This window comes from Carassius carassius, chromosome 41, assembly GCF_963082965.1.
Source record: "Carassius carassius chromosome 41, fCarCar2.1, whole genome shotgun sequence".
NCBI lineage: Eukaryota > Metazoa > Chordata > Actinopteri > Cypriniformes > Cyprinidae > Carassius > Carassius carassius.
The window spans coordinates 16469530-16488809 of record NC_081795.1 but is presented as its reverse complement, the minus strand read 5'-3'; the positions used below and the strand labels follow the sequence as shown (position 1 = coordinate 16488809).

Below are 19280 nucleotides of genomic sequence, written 5' to 3'. Positions count from 1 at the left end.
ATAGATAGCAATTTGCAGTTAGTAAGAGAAAAAAGGTAAAAAATGTGAAATAAAAAATGTGCTATTTTTAATTCTGTGGCAGAAACAAAAACAGGATTGTGAGATGTAAACTTAAAGAAATCAGAGGGAAAAAAAATCTAACTTGCGAGACATAAACATTAAGTTTATAACCTGACATAATTCTGAGAATTCTGAGGAAAAAAGTCCAAATTGTGACATAAAAAGTCACAAGTAACTTTTTTTTTTATTCCACGGCTGAAACAAGCTTCCATTATTCATAATTTTTACTTAAAAAACATTAGTTTTTTTACGGTAAAATTACATGCATTGTCTTGCTAAATATCATTTTTTTACTGTATATGGTGAGCTAACTTACAGGTTTCTATTGTAGCATTATTACACTCTTTTGTTATGTGCTAAAGTTTTTATTTTATATTTGTGAGCTGTTCATTTGCAGTTCATCCGAGTGAATCACAGCATAGGCAGCATCTGCAGACTCTGTATCGATAAACAATATATCCCCGAAAGCAATTCTTGTAAATGCAATTCTCTTTGATTCTGAAAAGTGATAGCTACAGTATTGCAATTGTATTACAGTCCTTCCCAACTACAAGGTGTGACAATGATACGGCATCATTAGAGGCCAATCTAATGAATTTCCGAACACTGATTTTGAAAATGATATGAAAACATCAGAAAATGAAAATCTGATTAATACAGTTGGTCTGTTTTGCACAAGCTCCAGCGATTGCCTTTAAAGGAGATTTTTACATTGACTAACAGGAACCCAGCACTGAGGCTGGTGTTTGGCTCAAAGTCTTCCTGTTTACCTTGATAACTGTCATTTTGTGGTGTAAATGTGTGATGATTTGTGTCTGTGTGTCTACGACTGAACATGTCAGTTTTTCTGTGGCCATCATGTTTTTGTGCACAGTAATACTCTTAGCAAGTCACAGTTACTCGTACATCTCAACAGAACAGACGGCAAACGCTCCTGCCACCTACTATTTGCAGTAGGAAACTGAAAAACCTCAATCGAAGTGTCTGCCGTGGACTGAAACTACCTTTTCACTGTTAGTGAATGAGTAAAAAATGTTGTTGAAACCTCAGTACCCCTTCAACAGATGAGTCAACAGTTTTGGTGTAGTTTCCTAAGCAGTGACAACCATTCTCTACAACTCACTTCTCAACAGGACTGAAAGAGGATGTATGACTAAGAATGATAACTGACTAATTTGACAGTTGTAAGTGAATAGAGGTTATACTCTTAGTGACAGGGGCTGAAACGCTGTTTAGACTGCGTCTACACAATGAGAATGACTTTTTTTCTGTGAACACAAATTGTTCTATTTAATCAGCAAAATTAATCAGCATTTAATAATTTTGCTGATTAATATTTAAAATACAAGTATTTTAATAGAACCAATCTGGTCTAAATGGTTGGCAGTAAAATGTCATCAACATTTAAATGTAGAAGTTTGTCATATCATTCTAAATGTGTGGTTTTATGGTTTATTTATTTTTTGGGGGGGGTTTTTTATACAAACAACTCATCATCTCATTATCATAAAACGTAACAGGTTGTCACATCAAAACAGCCAGGGCAAAGATACTATATCATATCTATGACCATAATAAATAGGCATGAGAGTTATTTTTGAAGTAATGATCTAAAAATGTAGTGTAGACAAGCAGTTTTGGGGTTATTCAAAGCCTGACTATTTTTGAGGTTTGGGGTGAGGAGCACACACACATTCACACACTTCTCTAGCAGCTGACTATGACCTCTTCTGTCCCGCAGACTAACAGATTCAACCACACACAGACACACACACACACACACCCTGGAACATACATTGCAGTGTTTTTTGCTCCAGTTGCCTTCTTTAATGACTTCAACATGGGCCTGCCAATATTTTTTATTTCAGCAATTATTCTAAATCTTGCTCACAGAGGGGACATGCAAGGTAGGTTCATATTATCTCAGATTTCATCATTTTTGCTTAATTTGATCAGATGATGCTGTATTTTCTGGCCTTTTTGAATAGCTTGCATATTTTCTGATTGCCTATATATAAGAACAGACCGATTTGGATATAATGTGAATTAATAGAATATGGTTAAATACTTGAACACACAACCTGTGCATTTCATCTGAGTCTGTCACTTTGCTCACACTGAGAAGACGTTTCCTGAGAAAAGGGAGGGAATGAGAATTTCTGGCAGGCTTTGCAATTGTGCATAATTAATATTGTTACTGTTTCTTTTGAGTAGCCTGTTGTTTGAATTGTTGCTATTGTTATTTTGAGCTTTTTTGAGTGTTTTGAGTATGTGATGATAAGCATGATAACATCTGTTGCTCAGTGAGAAGAGCTGCGTGCAATGAATGAAGATTCTTTCACAAATTCTGCTTTAGGCATTTCCACTGTCCTTTGCCAGACATCCTTATTTGAGAAAAACATTGAACCACTTATCCTTTCATTCTGAAACTAATAAATGCTGGGGCATGGAAACAATCAGTTATGTCTTGTATTTAGTACTGATGAAATGATATCCCTAGAAAAGATTAAATCAGATTAAATTCTTAAGAAAAAGAAAAATGTGGTTTAAATTGTTCAGTTAACATACAGTAGCAATGCAGAATGCAAGATGCTTTTTTCAGATTGCAAAAAAATGCTTCTTGCAATTGTGTGTTCTGCTGGCTTTATTTATTTATTTATTATTTTTCTTGCTCAAGCCATCAGATTCGGAACATCATCAAATCAGGGTAGTAATGATGCATGCAAAGGCTGTGATTTTGAACACAGAATTGTGTTCGCACGTAATCAGTTAAATGACGTACAGTGGTATGTGTGCGGTTTTCACCAGCACGCAGCATTTGTGCAAAAGACCTGTGTTGGAAAGTCTAGTCACATGACTGAAAAACCAAAAACATCTGCTTCCTTTTGTGCAAAGCATCTCAATTTCCATTCTAGACTCTATGCATGCGGCGTGTGATGTCACTTTTGTAATCAGGGCCTTATGCGTTTTTATTTACACTGTAGGAAATATTGCCTAATGCATTTTGAGGTAATTTTAGCTTTTGTAAACAGCGAGAAAATGTCATTGGTCTTTATAGTTCACCCAGAATTACATTTCCGTCATTTACTTACCCTCGTGTAATTTCAAATGATACATGACTTTCTTTCTTCCTTGTAATACAAATGGAGATATTTTGAATAATGTGCTGGCCCCTCTTTTCCATCACAATGATAGGGACAGGATGCAAAAAGGAGGCAGAAGCACCATAAAAGTAGTAAACATGACTTAAATTCGGGCCTGTTCTTCACACAAACTTATCACATAACTTCAGAAGCCTTGCAATATGGCATGCAATTCTTTTTAAGTTTGACAGCCCCAGTCTCCATTAACTTTAATTATATGGAAAAGAATGGCCAGGTCATTTTTCAAAATCCCTTTTTTTATCTTAGGTCTTTTGGGTTTGGAACCACAAGAGAGTAAGTAAATAATGACAGACTTTTTTGACTGACTTTTTCTTTTTTCTTTTCTTTTAAGAAAGAGGTTTCTTAATTTACTCTGTTGCATAATATACGCCCTTCAGGATTAATTTCACAAAATGTTAGGGGGTGTTCAATGGACATGTCAAGAAATCCTTTTGTTGGCAGCCCTATCTCAAATGAAGAAATATAAGTTTGTTAAGAGTGCCAAGTGCTGACATTTCCCCCGACTACGCTTTATAGGGGTTACACAATGGGTGTAAACAACAAATAAAATGAGTTCTTGCCTTAACGATTACTGTAATGGACTATGCCATTAAACCTTTGAGTAATATTCCTTCCTCTGTTTTACTTTTATAAAGATTTGGAGACCAGAGACTTGGTTCTTGACCAAAGAGTGACAGGGATTTTGGGGGAGGAGGTCTACCTGCGGTGTTTGTACACTGGACAAAGTAACATCTTGTACTCCTCCTGGAACCGTTTCGATTCTACAAAGAAGGCAAGGAAAATGGCAGGCTACAAATCTAGTACCAATTTTTTCAACAGAGAAAACTTTTACATCCCGGCATCAATTACAAACCTTACTGTAAAGGTGAATGTGACTAGTTTTGATCAAGAGGGAGAATACACATGTGTCTTTGACTCTGAAGAGGATGAAACAAAGGACACCACGTATCTCAGTGTTATTGGTGAGTATGCAAAAACGTATTTTACAAAAAAAAAGCAAGCGATATGAGTTTGAAATGACATGACGAATGTGTAAATTATTGAAAATCATTGAGGGAAAAAAATCATCGAACCTCTGTTTTGTCTCTAAGCTCGGCCTGATGTTGACATAACTTTGAAAGAGGAAGTTGTGAATGGGACCATCTACCATGCTGTCACTTGCTCTGCCTCCGGTGCCAAGCCTGAGGCTGTGATTAGATGGGAGATCTCTGGTGCCCTTCCAAGAGACGACATCTTCTCCGTGAACATGATTAATCCAGTTCATACCAATGGCACAACCAGTTCAATCAGTGTACTTCGCTTCCCCCTAATTATGAATAATGAGAGCACTGTTACTTGTGTGGTTGAGCATCCAGCTTTTACTGAACCTAAAAGAGCCAACGTAGAGGTAGACACATTTGGTAAGTTCAATTTTGATAGGTAATAAAAAGAGATCGTTTTATTAGGAAAAGCCAGAGTGTGCAAGACAACATAAGTTACGTTTGTGTACTTTTTCACTGGCTAATTTGTTCAGAATAAAACCTAAAACACAGAACTGAGAAAACAAGTTTCATTCTCCTATTGTCTGCTCTTTGCACTAAGGCCACATGTGTTTCCTGTGGTACTATCACATTTGCAGCAGATGTCTGACCACAAAGAACATCCTTGTAGAATTCGAAAACTGCAAAACTGTGGAGAGTAAACATCAGTAGTTCTGTATTTATTACCATTTATTAAAGAACATACTCTATTAAAAAATGCCTGCTAATCAAACTTATGAATGCTGGTGAACTCAGCAAGAATTGTTCTCACAGCAAACAGTTTATTTGCTTGTTTTCAGGCCTGATTCACAAGACCAATTATGCAAATCGATTAACAATACCAGCCCAAAAATGTAGTAATAATTTGCACATTGCAGTTTCTTAAACTTGCAAACCTGATCAGATAAAATTCTGTTTACCTTCTGCTTTATCTTAGCGGTAATAGAGCAAGAAAGACTTTTGACTTGTAATTTTGGTTTAGAAGACAATCCGTAAAGTGATTGCCTATAGTAGTAGTGTTGAGGCTGAAATGAACGACATCAGCTTAATTGAAATACTCCTGCGCTAAATGCTAAACTATATTGCATGTGGTTAGCGAACAGGTTTTTGCACTCAAATACTGCAAGTGGAGCAAATGTTTGGTGACTTAATCTTTTATCATTTCTTGAATCATGACATCTAAACCAAGTGTATTTCATTCACTGAGAAAGTACCTTGCTTGGAGCTAGAGTTAGTGTCTCCAACAGCTTGGTAAACAGACTGAGCAGCTGTTCAAACTCCTCTAAACTCAAATGTATGCTTGTTTAACCTTAAGATTAAACTCAGAGATACAAAGAAAAGACCTGTCTCTTTTTCATGAACTTCCTCTGTTCTTATTGGCACTTTTCTTCTTTTTAACAGTTTCTCCTGTTATAAGCATGGAGACCGTCCTGGTCCAAGAAGGAGGAGAAGACTTTCAAGAGGTCATATGTACAGCAACAGGAGGGAGGCCACATCCAAATATCACATGGATACTGCCTGAATTCAAAAACATGCCACCTTTAGAGAGAAATGTCTCCAAGCCAGATTCAGTTATCAGTTCATATTGGTTCCCTTCAGATCCTTATGAAGGAGAAAATATCATTTGTGTCTTTAACTACACATTTCTCCCATTCATAAACTCAAGGACAATCACTTTGCCAATTTACTGTGAGTACAAGCACTATTTAAACTGAATAGATGCACATGTGTAGAATATTTGAAGCACTTTTTAATTTGTAAAACTTTTTCCCATCAAGATCTTTCCTCACTTCAGCTGAAGGACCTTGATTATGGCATTAACATTGAGAATCAGACTTCACTGGTGCTTGTGGAGGGGGACACGGATATTACAATCAGGATGGAAGTTGTAGGAAACGTACCAAGTTTTAAAATGAAATGTTCCAGGTAAGATGAAGTAATATTATCACTGAAGGCCTTGAATACGTGCATAAAATTTAAATAAAAAACTAGCACTAATGCAACAAAATGATATAGTCAATTTCATACACAATGTAAAAATGTAAGTATTGGATTGTAGTGTTTTCTCCACAGAATAAAAGCATTGAGACAAATTGTGTAATGCTTGCTTTGCACTTTTTTATCACTTGGTCAAGGGATGGCCAACCACTGCCTGAAGATGTGGATGTGGTTGGCAGTGATCTCTTTATCAGAGGACCCATAGAGCTGCACCTTGCCGGACAATATCTCTGTCAGGTCTCCTACCGTAGACATCAGGTTTCTCTGCACTTCACAATCAAAGTGAATCCAAAAGTCCTACTGCCAGGTACTATATTTGCCATCACTCTGTGTTGATATTCTAGACTCTGCAACTAAAGATTGTAAACTGACTGTAAACATGATTTGTTTTTACTTTTAGTGACATTTCCCCCAAATATCAGTGTGAATTTAGTAGAAAATTCAGGCTCTGTTTACATTGAGTGTTTGGCATCCAATGCTGTTCCTTCTGCAAATGTGTCCTGGATTCTTCCACAAGAGATTAAAAGTACAATTCAGTCTGAAGACACACACCTTAATGGATCTTTCTCTGTCAGAAGTGTGTTGACTGTGCTTACCTGCATGACCCGCAAATATGTAGTTGAGTGTGTAGTCGACCATACTGACTTCATGGAAAAAGAAAGGCGGCAGATTGCTCTTCCTGTGTGTGGTAAGACATTGTTGGATGGATGGATGGACGGATGGATGGATAGAATAATAGATGAATTGATAGGTTGACAAATGGATTGATGGATGGAAGGATGGATGGATGAATAGTATAATGATGATAATAGAATGATGGATGGATGGATGGATGGAATAGTAGATGGAGTGATAGGTGGAATGGATGGATGGATTGTATAATGATGATAATAGAATGATTGATTGATTGATTGATTGATTGATTGATTGATTGATTGATTGATTGATTGATTGATTGATTGATTGATTGATTGATTGATTGATTGATTGATTGATTGAACGATCAAAAGAACAATGGATGGATGAATGAATGAATAGATAGGAGGATGAACAGTAAATGGATGGATGCATGGATGGATGAATGGATGGTTTGATAAGTGGATGAATAGATAGGTGGATGAACAGTAGATGGATGGATGGATGGATGGATGAATGGATGGATGGTTTGATAAGTGGATGAATAGATAGGTGGATGAACAGTAGATGGATGGATGGATGGATGGTTTGATAAGTGGATGAATAGATATGTGGATGTATGGATAGGTGGATGAACAGTAGATGGATGGATGGATGGTTTGATAAGTGGATGAATAGATAGGTGGATGAACAGTAGATGGATGGATGGATGGTTTGATAAGTGGATGAATAGATAGGTGGATGTATGGATTGGTGGATGAACAGTAGATGGATGGATGGATTGATAAGTGGATGAATAGATAGGTGGATGAATGGATAGGTGGGTGCATGGATGGTTAGATAGAATGATAGATGGATGGAGGTATGGATTGTATAGAACAATGGATGGATAGATGGATAGATGGATGCATGCTGTTGACATAGGCAGCTTACTAGGTTTTAAAACAGAGCTGTCTATCAAACATTCTGACATGTAGTTTGTTTTCTGGTTGTAGCACCACCGAATATAACCCTGCAGTCTGGTGTCGAATGGGACAATGGCATTACATATGCATGGCTGGTGTGTTCAGTGGAGAGCCAGACCCCGGCAACAAACATCACCTGGACTGTCGAGTGCCATGGCATTGATATGAGCTCTAGTGAATATGTAATGACTCAACCTGTGTTTCAGGAGAATCATATGAATGTTGCTCATAGCAGGGTGCGTATTCCTATTCACTCACATGCCGGATGCACCGTGACCTGTGTGGTTGAGCTTCAAGGGTTAGAGAAACCAGAGAACAAGAGCATTGTCCTCCCATCCTTAAGTAAGTTTTACTATTACAGTAACCCCAAAAGTAGTTTGACACTTGAGCCAGACTTAGAAAAGTATTAATGTGATTGCATAAGAAAGCTAAAAATCAGTACATTCATACTTTTTAAACATGACCTAATTATCACAGTGAAACTGCTATGCTTCTTATAGCTTGAATTTAAAGAAATAATCAAGTGTAATTGACAGCAGTTGATGAATACGTAAAACCCTAAAATGACCACTACAATGAAAAGAACAGCTTTACAGTTGCTTTTACAAAATCGACACATTAATGAAGTAATGAAAACGTCTTTGCTGTCAGGGCCATCTGCAAGCCGCGCATTTCTGGGTGAAGAGAGATACACTGAGATTTGGCATGCAGTGTGTGAGTACAGCGGTGATGGGGTGAAACCCAACATCTCCTGGGTCCTTCCTGATGAAGACGCTGTAACTCAAGCGACTACCGAGGTCAAATATAACGGAATTAAAGTAGAAGTCAATTCAACTCATGAATTTCAACTCAGTCAGTATGAGGGGAAAGATTTGATATGTCTGATCCAGAACAAGCTCGGCAGAGATGAGAGGCGGAAAATACGAGTTCCAAAATATTGTAAGCATTCCATAACCCCAAAATATTGACTGGCACAATTTCTGGCTATTCATTCATTAAATGTATTTTATTTGCTGAATGCAATCTGCTTTATCGTTCACTCAGCTATTTCATGTATTGAGGTTTTAAACGAAACCACACTTGATCGTAGAAGTCATGGCCAGAATGAGCATCGTTTAGCACTGCAAGAAAACCTCTCGAATCAGAAGATACTTCTCAGAGCCCATGGCAATGCTCCATCATACAAGACAATATGTTACAGGTATGTTGAGTAGAGCATGCTTAAATAAGGCACAAAATACTCAAGAATTCAAAGTTGGCGCACAGAAAAACACTTCGTAAACGTATCATGGCCTATTGCACAGTTCTCAAAACCTAAATGATGCACACTGATTTTTCTTTCATTTCAGACATCCAGAGTCTGAGTATCCAGAGTAACATAGAGAAGACAAGGGCTAGTTAATGCTTTCACATTAATGTTTTCCTAAAGGATTCTTTATGCTTGACAATAAATATGGTGCCCTATACTGCTCTTACCAGTAGAATTATTCAACTTAAAAAAAATGTATAGTTTAACCTTAAGTACTAAAATACCTAAAGCTAAATTACTTTAACCTAATTAATAAAAATAAATAAAAAATATATAGACATATTAGAAAAAACTAATAAAAATGACAAAAATGCAATAAAATTACTAAGACTTAGTAAGCAAATATATAAAAGAAAAAGAAAATAAAAAATGCTGTGTGTTCTCCTGTGGCTCAGTGTTAGAGCATTGTGTTCGCAATGCAAAAGGTTGTGGGTTTGGTTCCAAGGGAACACACATACTGGTAAAAAAAAATGTAGATCCTGAATGCACTGTAAGTTGTATTGGATAAAAGTGTCGTTTTGTGTGATCTATCCCTTTAACTTTTCAGTTTTGTTTGTGCTAATTTCAGACATCTTGACCAAAACTGTTCTAAACCTTCCATCTTTCAGTTTCTAGAGAAAAATAGACTTTTTTTCCAAGTTGTTATTTGAGACGTCTCTGAATTTTTCTCATCCCAGGGAGGACGGGTCAGCAGCTGACACCGCGGGCATGGCACTGGTTTTTACAGAACCAGTGTCTGAACTGGATGCAGGACTGTACATATGCCATGTCTCGTACCACCACCACACTGCTAAAGTTTTCATTCGGGTGGATGTAACTAGTGAAGAGACTCAACACAGTGAGTTTTACACATATCAGGCCTAGATTATCAGCAGATGGACTTATGGTGAATCGGGGTAATGAATGTGTGTTTCCCACAGTGATATTCATCACTATTTGTTCCACATCAGCCGCTGCAATCACCCTCATCCTGATTATCATTCTGGCTGTCCTCTGGTGAGTAGACTCGCTTTCTAACAAAATAAATAAAATTCAGTTTTCTTTTTGGATATTATACCATACAGGTGAGAACAGTGAAGGCAAACAGGAAGCAAGGTATCTTACCTAGACCAATGGCATGCACAGTGTTCATAAACAGGATACATGGTGGCTTGCACAGGCTGGCAGAACAAGACCACATCTATACCACATCTCTGCTATTCATGCGACATAAACAGACTGCTCATGTCTTAGTGGTAGACATGTCAATTTGAATTGCAAAAGTTTCTGTGGCTTTTTGTTTTAGAAAAATAAAATCCCCCTTGAAATAAATTTCCTAATCTTATTTCTTTCTAGCAAAAGTGGGAGAAGTCAGTCATCACAAAAGGTACAAAGACAGAGTGTTATATAATTGCAACTATAGCTTGTCCAATAGATATCAAAAACTGATTTGATTATTATTTTTGATTTTTTTTTAAAGAAGAAAGACAGGAGAGAGCGTGAGTCTCTAGCAGCTCTAATGCAGGACCCTCACTGCCCAGACAAGACGGTGATTCCAGGCACGGCTGGGCCGCACTATGCTGAGCTTGTGCACTATTCCATTGTTTTTGATGCTAAAAGCACCGTGTGACCCACTTGTTGAATTTTATGACGTTATGTATAAGTTTTTGCACATACTTGTGGAGCTCATCACAGCTTGCGTGCATTAAAAGGGGGCCATGTTTAAGAAGTGTATTCATTTTCAGTCAGATTTTGCTGAAAGTTTACTCAATATCAGGCCATCCATGCTTTTAGACTAATTGTTTCATCTGAACAGATCTAGAGAAATCACAATAATCCACACCACTCCAGTACATCACTGCATGTTTCAGGTTTCACCAAAACTTCTCCAAATCTGTTCAGATGAAGAAACAACTCATCTGCATATATTATGGCCTGTGGGTGAGTACATTTTATGCAAATGTTTATTTTTGGATGAACTACTCCTTTAATAAGAATATTTGACTAGTGGTCTCAGGGGTTTTGGACCCCACTGTACAGTATATACACATTGCAGTTGGTGTTTTTGATATAGCTGTTCTTCTTCCTCAATTATAAGAACCATCTGTAAGGAAAATGAAGTACCTTGGTATTACTTTCAGCATTATGATTTTCAAGTAGCATTGTTTTAGAAATATTCTAAGCACATTTTTAAACATTCTACTACTTTTTAAGACTGTTCTGATTTACACAGATGTTCTGATATGTTCTTATTCACACAGAGATATACTTTAAGAGTCTGACTGGAGTTTTCTATCTTGTTTTCATTCTAACTGAGCTTGTAGCACACAAACTGACTGAATCTGTAACGCTGTAGCGTCCTCTGGTGATCGTCCAGTATATAGTGAGGGAATCCACATCTGGGCCTGATGTGTCCAGTCTGATATTTTAGTTATAAGATTCACAACCTTCAGTCTTTGTTTCAGCTTTGTGTTGCGCTAAGATGTTTAGGCATCTCCGGGGGAAATAATGTGACTCTGATTCTTGTAAAAATACAATAAAATACTTGACATACTTTTCGAATCTGTTTGTTTTGTCAGGTAAAAACTATTATCCAATCATAAGACAATATATGACAAAATTCCTTGAATATCAAATGTTTTTTTTTTTTTCAATAAAATGTAGTTTCCTTTTACACTGATTTACAAAACATGCAACACTATGGGGAGATCTGACCCTTGAAACTGAATTACTGCTGATAAACCTTTCATACACAGTCCATACATAAAGAAGCTAAATATTTACGTTATGTTAATATTTAAAGTTTCTTGTAAAGACAAGATTTAAGTTGGAAACCGACTTTCTTCACACAGGTGCTTTCCGTGTCTTTATGAATTCTAAAGAGTAGAAATGGCTGTTTTCTGTGTCCTGAAAAAATAACAAAATAAATAGCTTCTGAACAGCTCTTGTTCATTATACTACATTTTGATTACTAAATGACGGTCTATTGTTATCTCCATTATTTTATTTGAAAATCTGAGGACAATTTATGTGTTGTTGTTAATATATTCCATTATTGATCAGCATACTTGCAGAACAGCACAGATCTAGTCTGCAAATTCTCCCAGATTTGTCCCCATCAGAGAAAGACAGAAAACAGCAATATCTACTGTAGAGTCATGAAGTGGCACCTGTGAATAAGTAATAAACAGAGCCGTCTTTTGTCTTTCGGCTGCATTACAATTAAAACGATTATTAACACAGTTACTCTACTTTTGCTATGTCACATGCAGTGGCAAGATCACAAACCGGAGTCAAATCAAAAGAGTGTACTTTATTTTTTACACAATTTTAGACCACAGCTGAGGTCTGGGACAACTAAAGAAGCTGGCCTAAATAAAAAGGAATCAGAAATGCATTGACTTTCAGTGCTTTCCAAAAAGCAAAATACAACCTTATAATGTAGTATTTTTGTAGTCCGTACGTAGAAGAATATTCCATGTATGATGACTATGACTCCCTCTGGAGTCTAAGGGTATTTTTGGGGCCTGGAGAAGTTTTGTCATGCCCTGACATTTGTGCTTTTTTCAGTTGCTTATAAACATCTAAATAGCTAAAGTCTAATCTCACTGTAATCAGCACAAACTGGGCTATAATAATATGTGAGCAGCATGTATGCACATTATTGTGTTTTTGAGAAAAAAATGTTATGCGTGGTTGGTGAAAAACAAAAAATGTTAAAACACTTGAATAAGGCAAAAAAAACACATAAAGAAAATTGGTTCCCGGGACTTTTGAGAACTGGAGCTTGTAGCCTAGAATTTTTCTTTCTAAATGATGTGAAAATCATCTTGTTTACTCACTCACAGAAAACAATATATTGATTTAAATTTTCTAAGACACTTTTTATTTGTAAAAGTCATATGCGAGTAGATGGCTTAACACTAGATGCCTACAGTCTTTGGTTGTAAGTGATGGAAAGTAAGACTCGTTTTTGCGAATCGGTTCTTTTGAACAGTTTATTTTGATAAACCATGATACATAATAATAAGGTCTATTATTTTGTTCAAAATTAAAAGTTTAAATTCCCACTGGCTATTAATATATTATGTAATTTCATAATTATTCTCGTTGTCTTTAAAATAGCCCCTATAAGGTAAAGTGTACTGAAGAATGTAACGACCAGCATTTATGTTAAACTAAAATATGCTTTCGTGTAATTTCTAATGATTGATTTCTATTCAATAACACACTGGAGTTAAAATGACAATCAATAAGTAGCTAAGCTACAATTATATTCGCTCTGGTAGCCTATGTTTATCAACCCATGGAAATAATACTTTTTTGAATTCAAATAAAATATATTTAAACGTGATGATAATGAGCTAAACCCGTTAATTTGGCATTACAAGTGCACTTTTTAAAAGTGTACTTAAAGAGAGATGCCTTGGTGACATTTCTCGACACTATATTTCTCCATCTCTCAGGTAAGATTCTGGGTACAATTAACTCTACATGTTTTAGCTTTATACATATATTGTGTAACCATAACTATTACTGGTATTAAATTTTTTCAATTACAAGTTTGTGCAAACTAGTTTTTATTCTGTATTGATCAAATATGATATGAACATTTCCACTAAAAGGCCTCTAAAATCAAAACTTTGCTGAAAAACCTGATTTATCTGCCATCTAAAAGTAGTTTATTTTATTTATTTTTTTGCAAGTAAACTAAAGGTTATGATTCACACATCTTTTTTTCTTATCTTTATTTGTCTTTGCTGATTTTTATAAAGTACATGTAAAAATAACTTTTATGTTATTGTTAGTACTGTTGATAATATAAGTTAATAATATTTTAAGATGAACACTTAATGGACTGAAGTAACTTAGGTGTAGTTGATTATGCATGTTTTTTTTTATCATGTTAAATATGAATATCAAATATGATAAATCAGGCTTTTGAGCAATGTTGATTTGTACATTTTTCAAAACATCATTGTATTGTATTGTGTTGATGTGGTTAGATTCAAATAATTAACAAAATTATGTATTTATTTATTGTTAAAACAATAGTTGACAGTGCCACAAATGTTCCTCTAGATGGCGCCATTTGATTTTATTTCAACCACGGTGACGCCATCTGGTTTATAAAACCACTCTTATTTAAATCTGCTGTTAATCAGGGGCTCGTTCTTCGTACGTCGCTAACTCAGTTAGCTGGATTTGATTGTTGACGATTTGGCATGATCTTGGATTGTTTGGTTCTTCGAAGCTCATCCCGGACTTGCTGTCATAGCAACAGGTGCGCAATCTTAAACCTGCTCGCGAGCAGGCTTATTTCATGTAAACAGGATTAGACTGCGGCTCATAAACGGAGATGATACGGGAAGTCCAGCGCGATAGTGCACTTTCTGATATATATATATATATATATATATATATATATATATATATATATATATATATATAATTTTTTTTTTTCGTGACTATTGAGATTGTCGTTTACATTATTAATCTGTTGGAAAGGCACATTTATTTTCGACTTGTCGGAGTCGGCCTTTAACTACAGAACAAACTGTACCCTAAGATTATTTGCGAGTGGCTCTTTCCTTTATAGCCTAGGCTACTATTGGAGATGCGGAGAACTTGATGGAAAGTGCTGTCTGTCGTGCCATTCGGAGTTTGCCTGGTGCTTTTAGGTTTAAAAAACAGTTTTAGTTTTTTTTGGTGACATTTCCAAGCCACTTTAGACCCAAAGTTGTAAAGCAGTTTTTTAAGCCATGGCCATGCTGATTACAGTATATGTCACTCAGGCTTATGCTAGACCATAGACTGCCATCAAGGCCTCAATGAAGGGGATTATGTGAACAGAAAGGGGGTTCACAATGTAAATGTGCAGCCCAATTACTATTGTGATTCTTAATATTCCAGATTAATAATATTATATCAAATAAAAAAAGGCAGTTGACAAATCTTCCATATCACAAATGTGAAAGCAAATGGCCAAGATCTGTGCATGACTTAAGAATTTGCAGAGATTCACATTTATGCACATTATTTGAAAAGTGGTAAGGAAAGTTCCACAATTAAATATCGAGCTATATTACACTTATGCTGATCCTAACAGAACTGCATTATTTCATAGGTGATTATGACATGTTCCTGCCTGCAGACAGGGGTTTTATGACCCCATTCCCTGACCCAAACCAGTTGCAGCTCCAGGACAAGGGCACACAATGAGATTAACTTTGGCTATCTAAAGGGAAGATTTCAGTGTCTGAAAAGTCTGAGGGTTGCACACCTGACAGGGCCTGTGACATTGTTGCATGTGCCATATTACACAACATTGCAAAAAAAAACACTTTTCATTAAATGTTTAATAAAAGACAAATATGCTTAGTTCCTTGAGTTTTATTTCAATTGTTCTTTGTAAAGAAAAGCCAGTGGTCAAGTGCCTGCAACAAGAGATATTAGACACATGCCTCATGCAACAAATAAAAAGGAAAAGTTGGCTATACACTGCCCACCTGTAGGCCTATGTCTCCTCTGTCTGTGCAGACTATTCTGTAGGCCTTTCTGTAGATGTGGAATCCTGCAACTTATACTGCAGCCATAAAGCATACAAGTATAAATTAAGTAAAGTTATTATGCACTTGCAGGTAGGCTAGTTCCTCCATATGACAGTTATCTGAGAGGGTTTATTCACTGTCCAGTGCAATGGAAACAAATAGACATTACAAAGTCTTATACTTTCTTTCCTTTGGAAAGTTAGAAAATGTCCACTTAAGTTAACAAGTGTTGGTGTATTATGTAAAAGTGCACAAAAGAGGAAAACACAATGTCATTACAATGAACTACACTTGGGAAAAATGTGATCAATAACTCTTTTTGAACTCTTCTTCAATAAATAGTTTTACATTAACATAAGTTTATCAGTTTTCACTTTCACAAGTCAAAGCAATTCATCATTACTCAAGATTTAACAGTTGAAATGACTATACAGCCTTAATTTAATGCAGCAAAATATTTTACAGTTTAGGCTACTAAGATCTTTTCTATTTTTTCAGCCTTTTTCTTGGTTGCTATTATAAACAGACAACCATTTATTTAACAGTGCCTTTTATAGAAGAGAAGAGACTATAACAAAAAAATACCATGTAGAATATTTTGTACTTCACTTTTATTTGTTCCCATGTTCTAGTGTGGTGACTCTGACATTACAATGAACAAAATAATTATGCAATTATTAAAATACAAAAATATAGGCTAATAAGTGATAAAAAACATATAACATGGCCACTTCTAACGGATTTAAATTGTCTGCTACTTTTTGCCAGCCCTCTCTCCTGGCTTTTGCAGACTTTGAGGTGTTCCCTGGCGTTTTGATTAAACATTAAAATTCCGAATAAACTTCGACTATCTTGCTCTGCTGAGGAGAAAAACTGTGCGTTCTCTTTGGCCACGCTGAGCAGCCAATAGCAGCGTTGCTGATCAATGTTTCTACTATCGATACATATCCCCTTTTAAGCCAGCGCGTGAACGCGCAGTTATCTCAGATAACTCAATCCAGCGATACTAATCATAAACAACAGGTGTGTTCGAAGAACTCAATTAGCCGGATTATGATTAGCACGATGAAATCATCTTGGATGTGTCATTTGATCTCGGATGTAATAAGCAACGTACGAAGAACGAGCCCCAGATTTTGAGACACGTGTTGTGAAAAATAAACAACTGTCTGGTTCCCGACCCAATTACAACACTAGCAACTATAGATTAATCTCAGATATTCAAATAATGAAGTTATTCCTTTCATGTCCGACTTGGTATGAACTAGTGTATACTTTACGCGCATGATATTTGCAGACCGGTTGTTCGCGTGACAGTATGCAAAGATTATGAGAGAATACTGAGGGATATTTTATGCAAATAATAAATTAAATATATTATTTTCGGTTTGAAAACGAAGTACATTACCGCCGTCTTAAATTTGTCAGTTATTTAAGTGTCATTAATGAAGTAACGTCATCCCAGAGTGCGGTCAGGAGGATGACCGATCCGGCTCAGAGTATTCTAGCGCCACCTGGGGGAAGACGACATTTCTGTCTCAATAGCTACTAGCTAGACTAGCTAGCACGTTTGCTCGATGTGTTCATATGTTCATATCCGTGAGAGCAGCTTCCAGCGGAGCGGAAGTGGTCGACTCTCTCATTCATGTCAACAATGGCGTCGCAGCAGCATATGGTCACTAATGCACAGATGGGCGCTCAGCAAGCGGCTGTTTTACAGCAACAACAACAACAACAGCAGCAGCAGCTCAGTCAACAACAAGATTTCGATCCCGTTCACAGATTCAAAATGCTGATTCCTCTGCTGAAAGATAGTTTACAGGTTTGTTTGCCACCTTTCGTTGATCACGAGAGCTGAAAGTGCTCGCCTGAAACACAATGCTAACATTCATTTACACTGTTATGTTTGCAGAACGTCATGACCATTGCTTCACTGAATTTTGGACAGAATGCAGCTATTGACAACGGAAGAACAACAGAGTGAGACTCCCTTGTTATTATGTGCATAACAGGTTCAAGAATATACAGTACATACACGCATATATGTATGTACAGTGCTGTGTAGTAACTGATGTTACATGTAATCTGGATTCAGTCAAATTCCGAAAAGTACTTGTGATTAGATTATTTTACATTTTAAAATACTCGTAATCAGATTACAGTTACGTTTTTATTGATTAACGTTACACGATTACATATTACTCACACAAGTCTTTGTCTTTAGAAGGGTTTTGTCTTTCAGACACATTAAAATGTTTAATGCGCTTCATGCTGTTAATAACAACAAATGGGATATATTTCCATTCTCTATGTATTTTTGTTTCAATTTGGAACAGTATTAAACTATTTAAATCAATGTGATAAAAGAATAAGTTTACAAAGACTACAGTCTGTGAGTTATCTTCCCAGCAGTGTGTATGTGTGTAATACTGTATGTATTTTCTGTACTCTGTATTAGTTTACATATAAATAAGCCTGTTTTTGCCACAGAATAAAAAAAATAATAATAAAATTGTGACTTTTTAATTTCACAATTCTGACTTTTTTTCTTGCAATTCTGATGGTTAATAATTAGGAAAAGATATCAAGAATATGAATTCAGAGTTTTCCCTCACAACTCTGTTTTTATTTCCATCGCAGAATGAAAATTAACAATGTAATTGTGACTTTTTTCCTCACAATTCATATCTTTCCATAATTCTGACATTGAATGTTATTGATGGGTTGTGAGATAAAATGTCACAATTATTTATTTTAATTCTGTGGCAGAAATGATATTCAAAAGAAATATTTCTGAGTGCATAAACCAAGAAGTAATATTTAAAAACTGTATTTCACTTCTCAAAATGTAGGAAGGGTAATGATGCAGCAGTTCAGCGGTTTGACAAAAGTTTAGAGGAGTTTTATGCTCTCTGTGATCAACTGGAGCTCTGCCTGGTAAGAAACCGCTGTGTTTCTGTTGGAAATGTCATTCAAAGCTCTATTTTGATTTTGATTAATACTGATATTTTGTTTCTTCAGCGTCTGGCCCACGAGTGCCTCTCACAGAGCATCGACAGCACAAAGCATTCTCCAAATCTCGTACCTACAGCCACGAAGCCGGACACAGTGCAAACAGAGTCTCTGTCTTACTCTCAGTATCTCAGTATGATCAAATCACAGATCTCATGTGCTAAAGACATTCATAATGCTCTCTTAGAGTGCTCGAAGAAGATCGCTGGGAAGGGACAAGGATCTTGTAATTAGTTGCTGCCAGCTGGATTGAGTTTGCTTTTTTATTTTTATATTGCGTAGCTTTGATGCTGATTAAAGAATATCATTTTTTGTATTTTCAGCTCCTTTTTCTGTTCACAACTGTATTCACACAATTAAAATGATATATTCTCGAAAAGAAGTGTGTGTGTGTGTGTGTGTGTGTGTGTGTATGCATGTTATAATGAACTGTTTTGATCTAAAAAGCGTCTTATGGGTCCTGTCTACTCATTTGCTAGTAATATTTTAGTATTATTTATATATTAAGAGTTATGTAGTATTATGTCCATGCTATTATAGTATTCATATTTATAATTAGCTTTTATTTTAATGTTTGAAGTCTTATC

General features: G+C 36.0%; 2 protein-coding genes across 4 annotated transcripts; both read left to right on the top strand.

Moving 5' to 3' along the window:
• The first annotated feature begins 1766 nt into the window (after nucleotides 1-1766).
• LOC132122881 (uncharacterized) lies at nucleotides 1767-11112 on the top strand. 3 transcript variants are annotated; one of them, XM_059533374.1, is made up of 15 exons: nucleotides 1767-1967; nucleotides 3471-3497; nucleotides 3860-4186; nucleotides 4316-4624; nucleotides 5645-5932; nucleotides 6022-6169; nucleotides 6379-6548; nucleotides 6642-6929; nucleotides 7873-8184; nucleotides 8494-8781; nucleotides 8887-9043; nucleotides 9829-9989; nucleotides 10072-10147; nucleotides 10487-10517; nucleotides 10614-11112. In XM_059533374.1, exons 1-15 carry the CDS (start codon nucleotides 1781-1783, stop codon nucleotides 10758-10760), a joined length of 2916 nt encoding a protein of 971 aa, XP_059389357.1. In that variant the 5' UTR covers nucleotides 1767-1780; the 3' UTR covers nucleotides 10761-11112. The 3 variants fall into 3 exon arrangements, with proteins under 3 accessions (XP_059389357.1, XP_059389356.1, XP_059389358.1); XM_059533373.1 differs by having other exon boundaries at nucleotides 10611-11112; XM_059533375.1 differs by lacking the exon at nucleotides 3471-3497 and having other exon boundaries at nucleotides 10611-11112.
• A 6175-nt stretch (nucleotides 11113-17287) lies between these two features.
• Nucleotides 17288-19009, top strand: LOC132123294 (mediator of RNA polymerase II transcription subunit 29-like). The gene is made up of 4 exons (XM_059533851.1): nucleotides 17288-17503; nucleotides 17594-17661; nucleotides 18534-18618; nucleotides 18703-19009. Exons 1-4 carry the CDS (start codon nucleotides 17327-17329, stop codon nucleotides 18925-18927), a joined length of 555 nt encoding a protein of 184 aa, XP_059389834.1. The 5' UTR covers nucleotides 17288-17326; the 3' UTR covers nucleotides 18928-19009.
• The last annotated feature ends 271 nt before the right edge of the window (nucleotides 19010-19280 follow it).

Excerpts from the sequence above, each read along its gene's own strand:
- LOC132122881 (XM_059533373.1), top strand. The coding sequence starts at position 1,781 with ATGACCTCTTCTGTCCCGCAGACTAACAGATTCAACCACACACAGACA. Across the intron at positions 5,933-6,021 it reads AATCACTTTGCCAATTTACT|ATCTTTCCTCACTTCAGCTG; the intron begins GTGAGTACAAGC and ends TTTCCCATCAAG. Across the intron at positions 9,990-10,071 it reads TAGTGAAGAGACTCAACACA|TGATATTCATCACTATTTGT; the intron begins GTGAGTTTTACA and ends TGTTTCCCACAG.
- LOC132123294 (XM_059533851.1), top strand. The coding sequence starts at position 17,327 with ATGTCAACAATGGCGTCGCAGCAGCATATGGTCACTAATGCACAGATG. Across the intron at positions 17,662-18,533 it reads GACAACGGAAGAACAACAGA|GAAGGGTAATGATGCAGCAG; the intron begins GTGAGACTCCCT and ends CTCAAAATGTAG. Across the intron at positions 18,619-18,702 it reads ATCAACTGGAGCTCTGCCTG|CGTCTGGCCCACGAGTGCCT; the intron begins GTAAGAAACCGC and ends TTGTTTCTTCAG.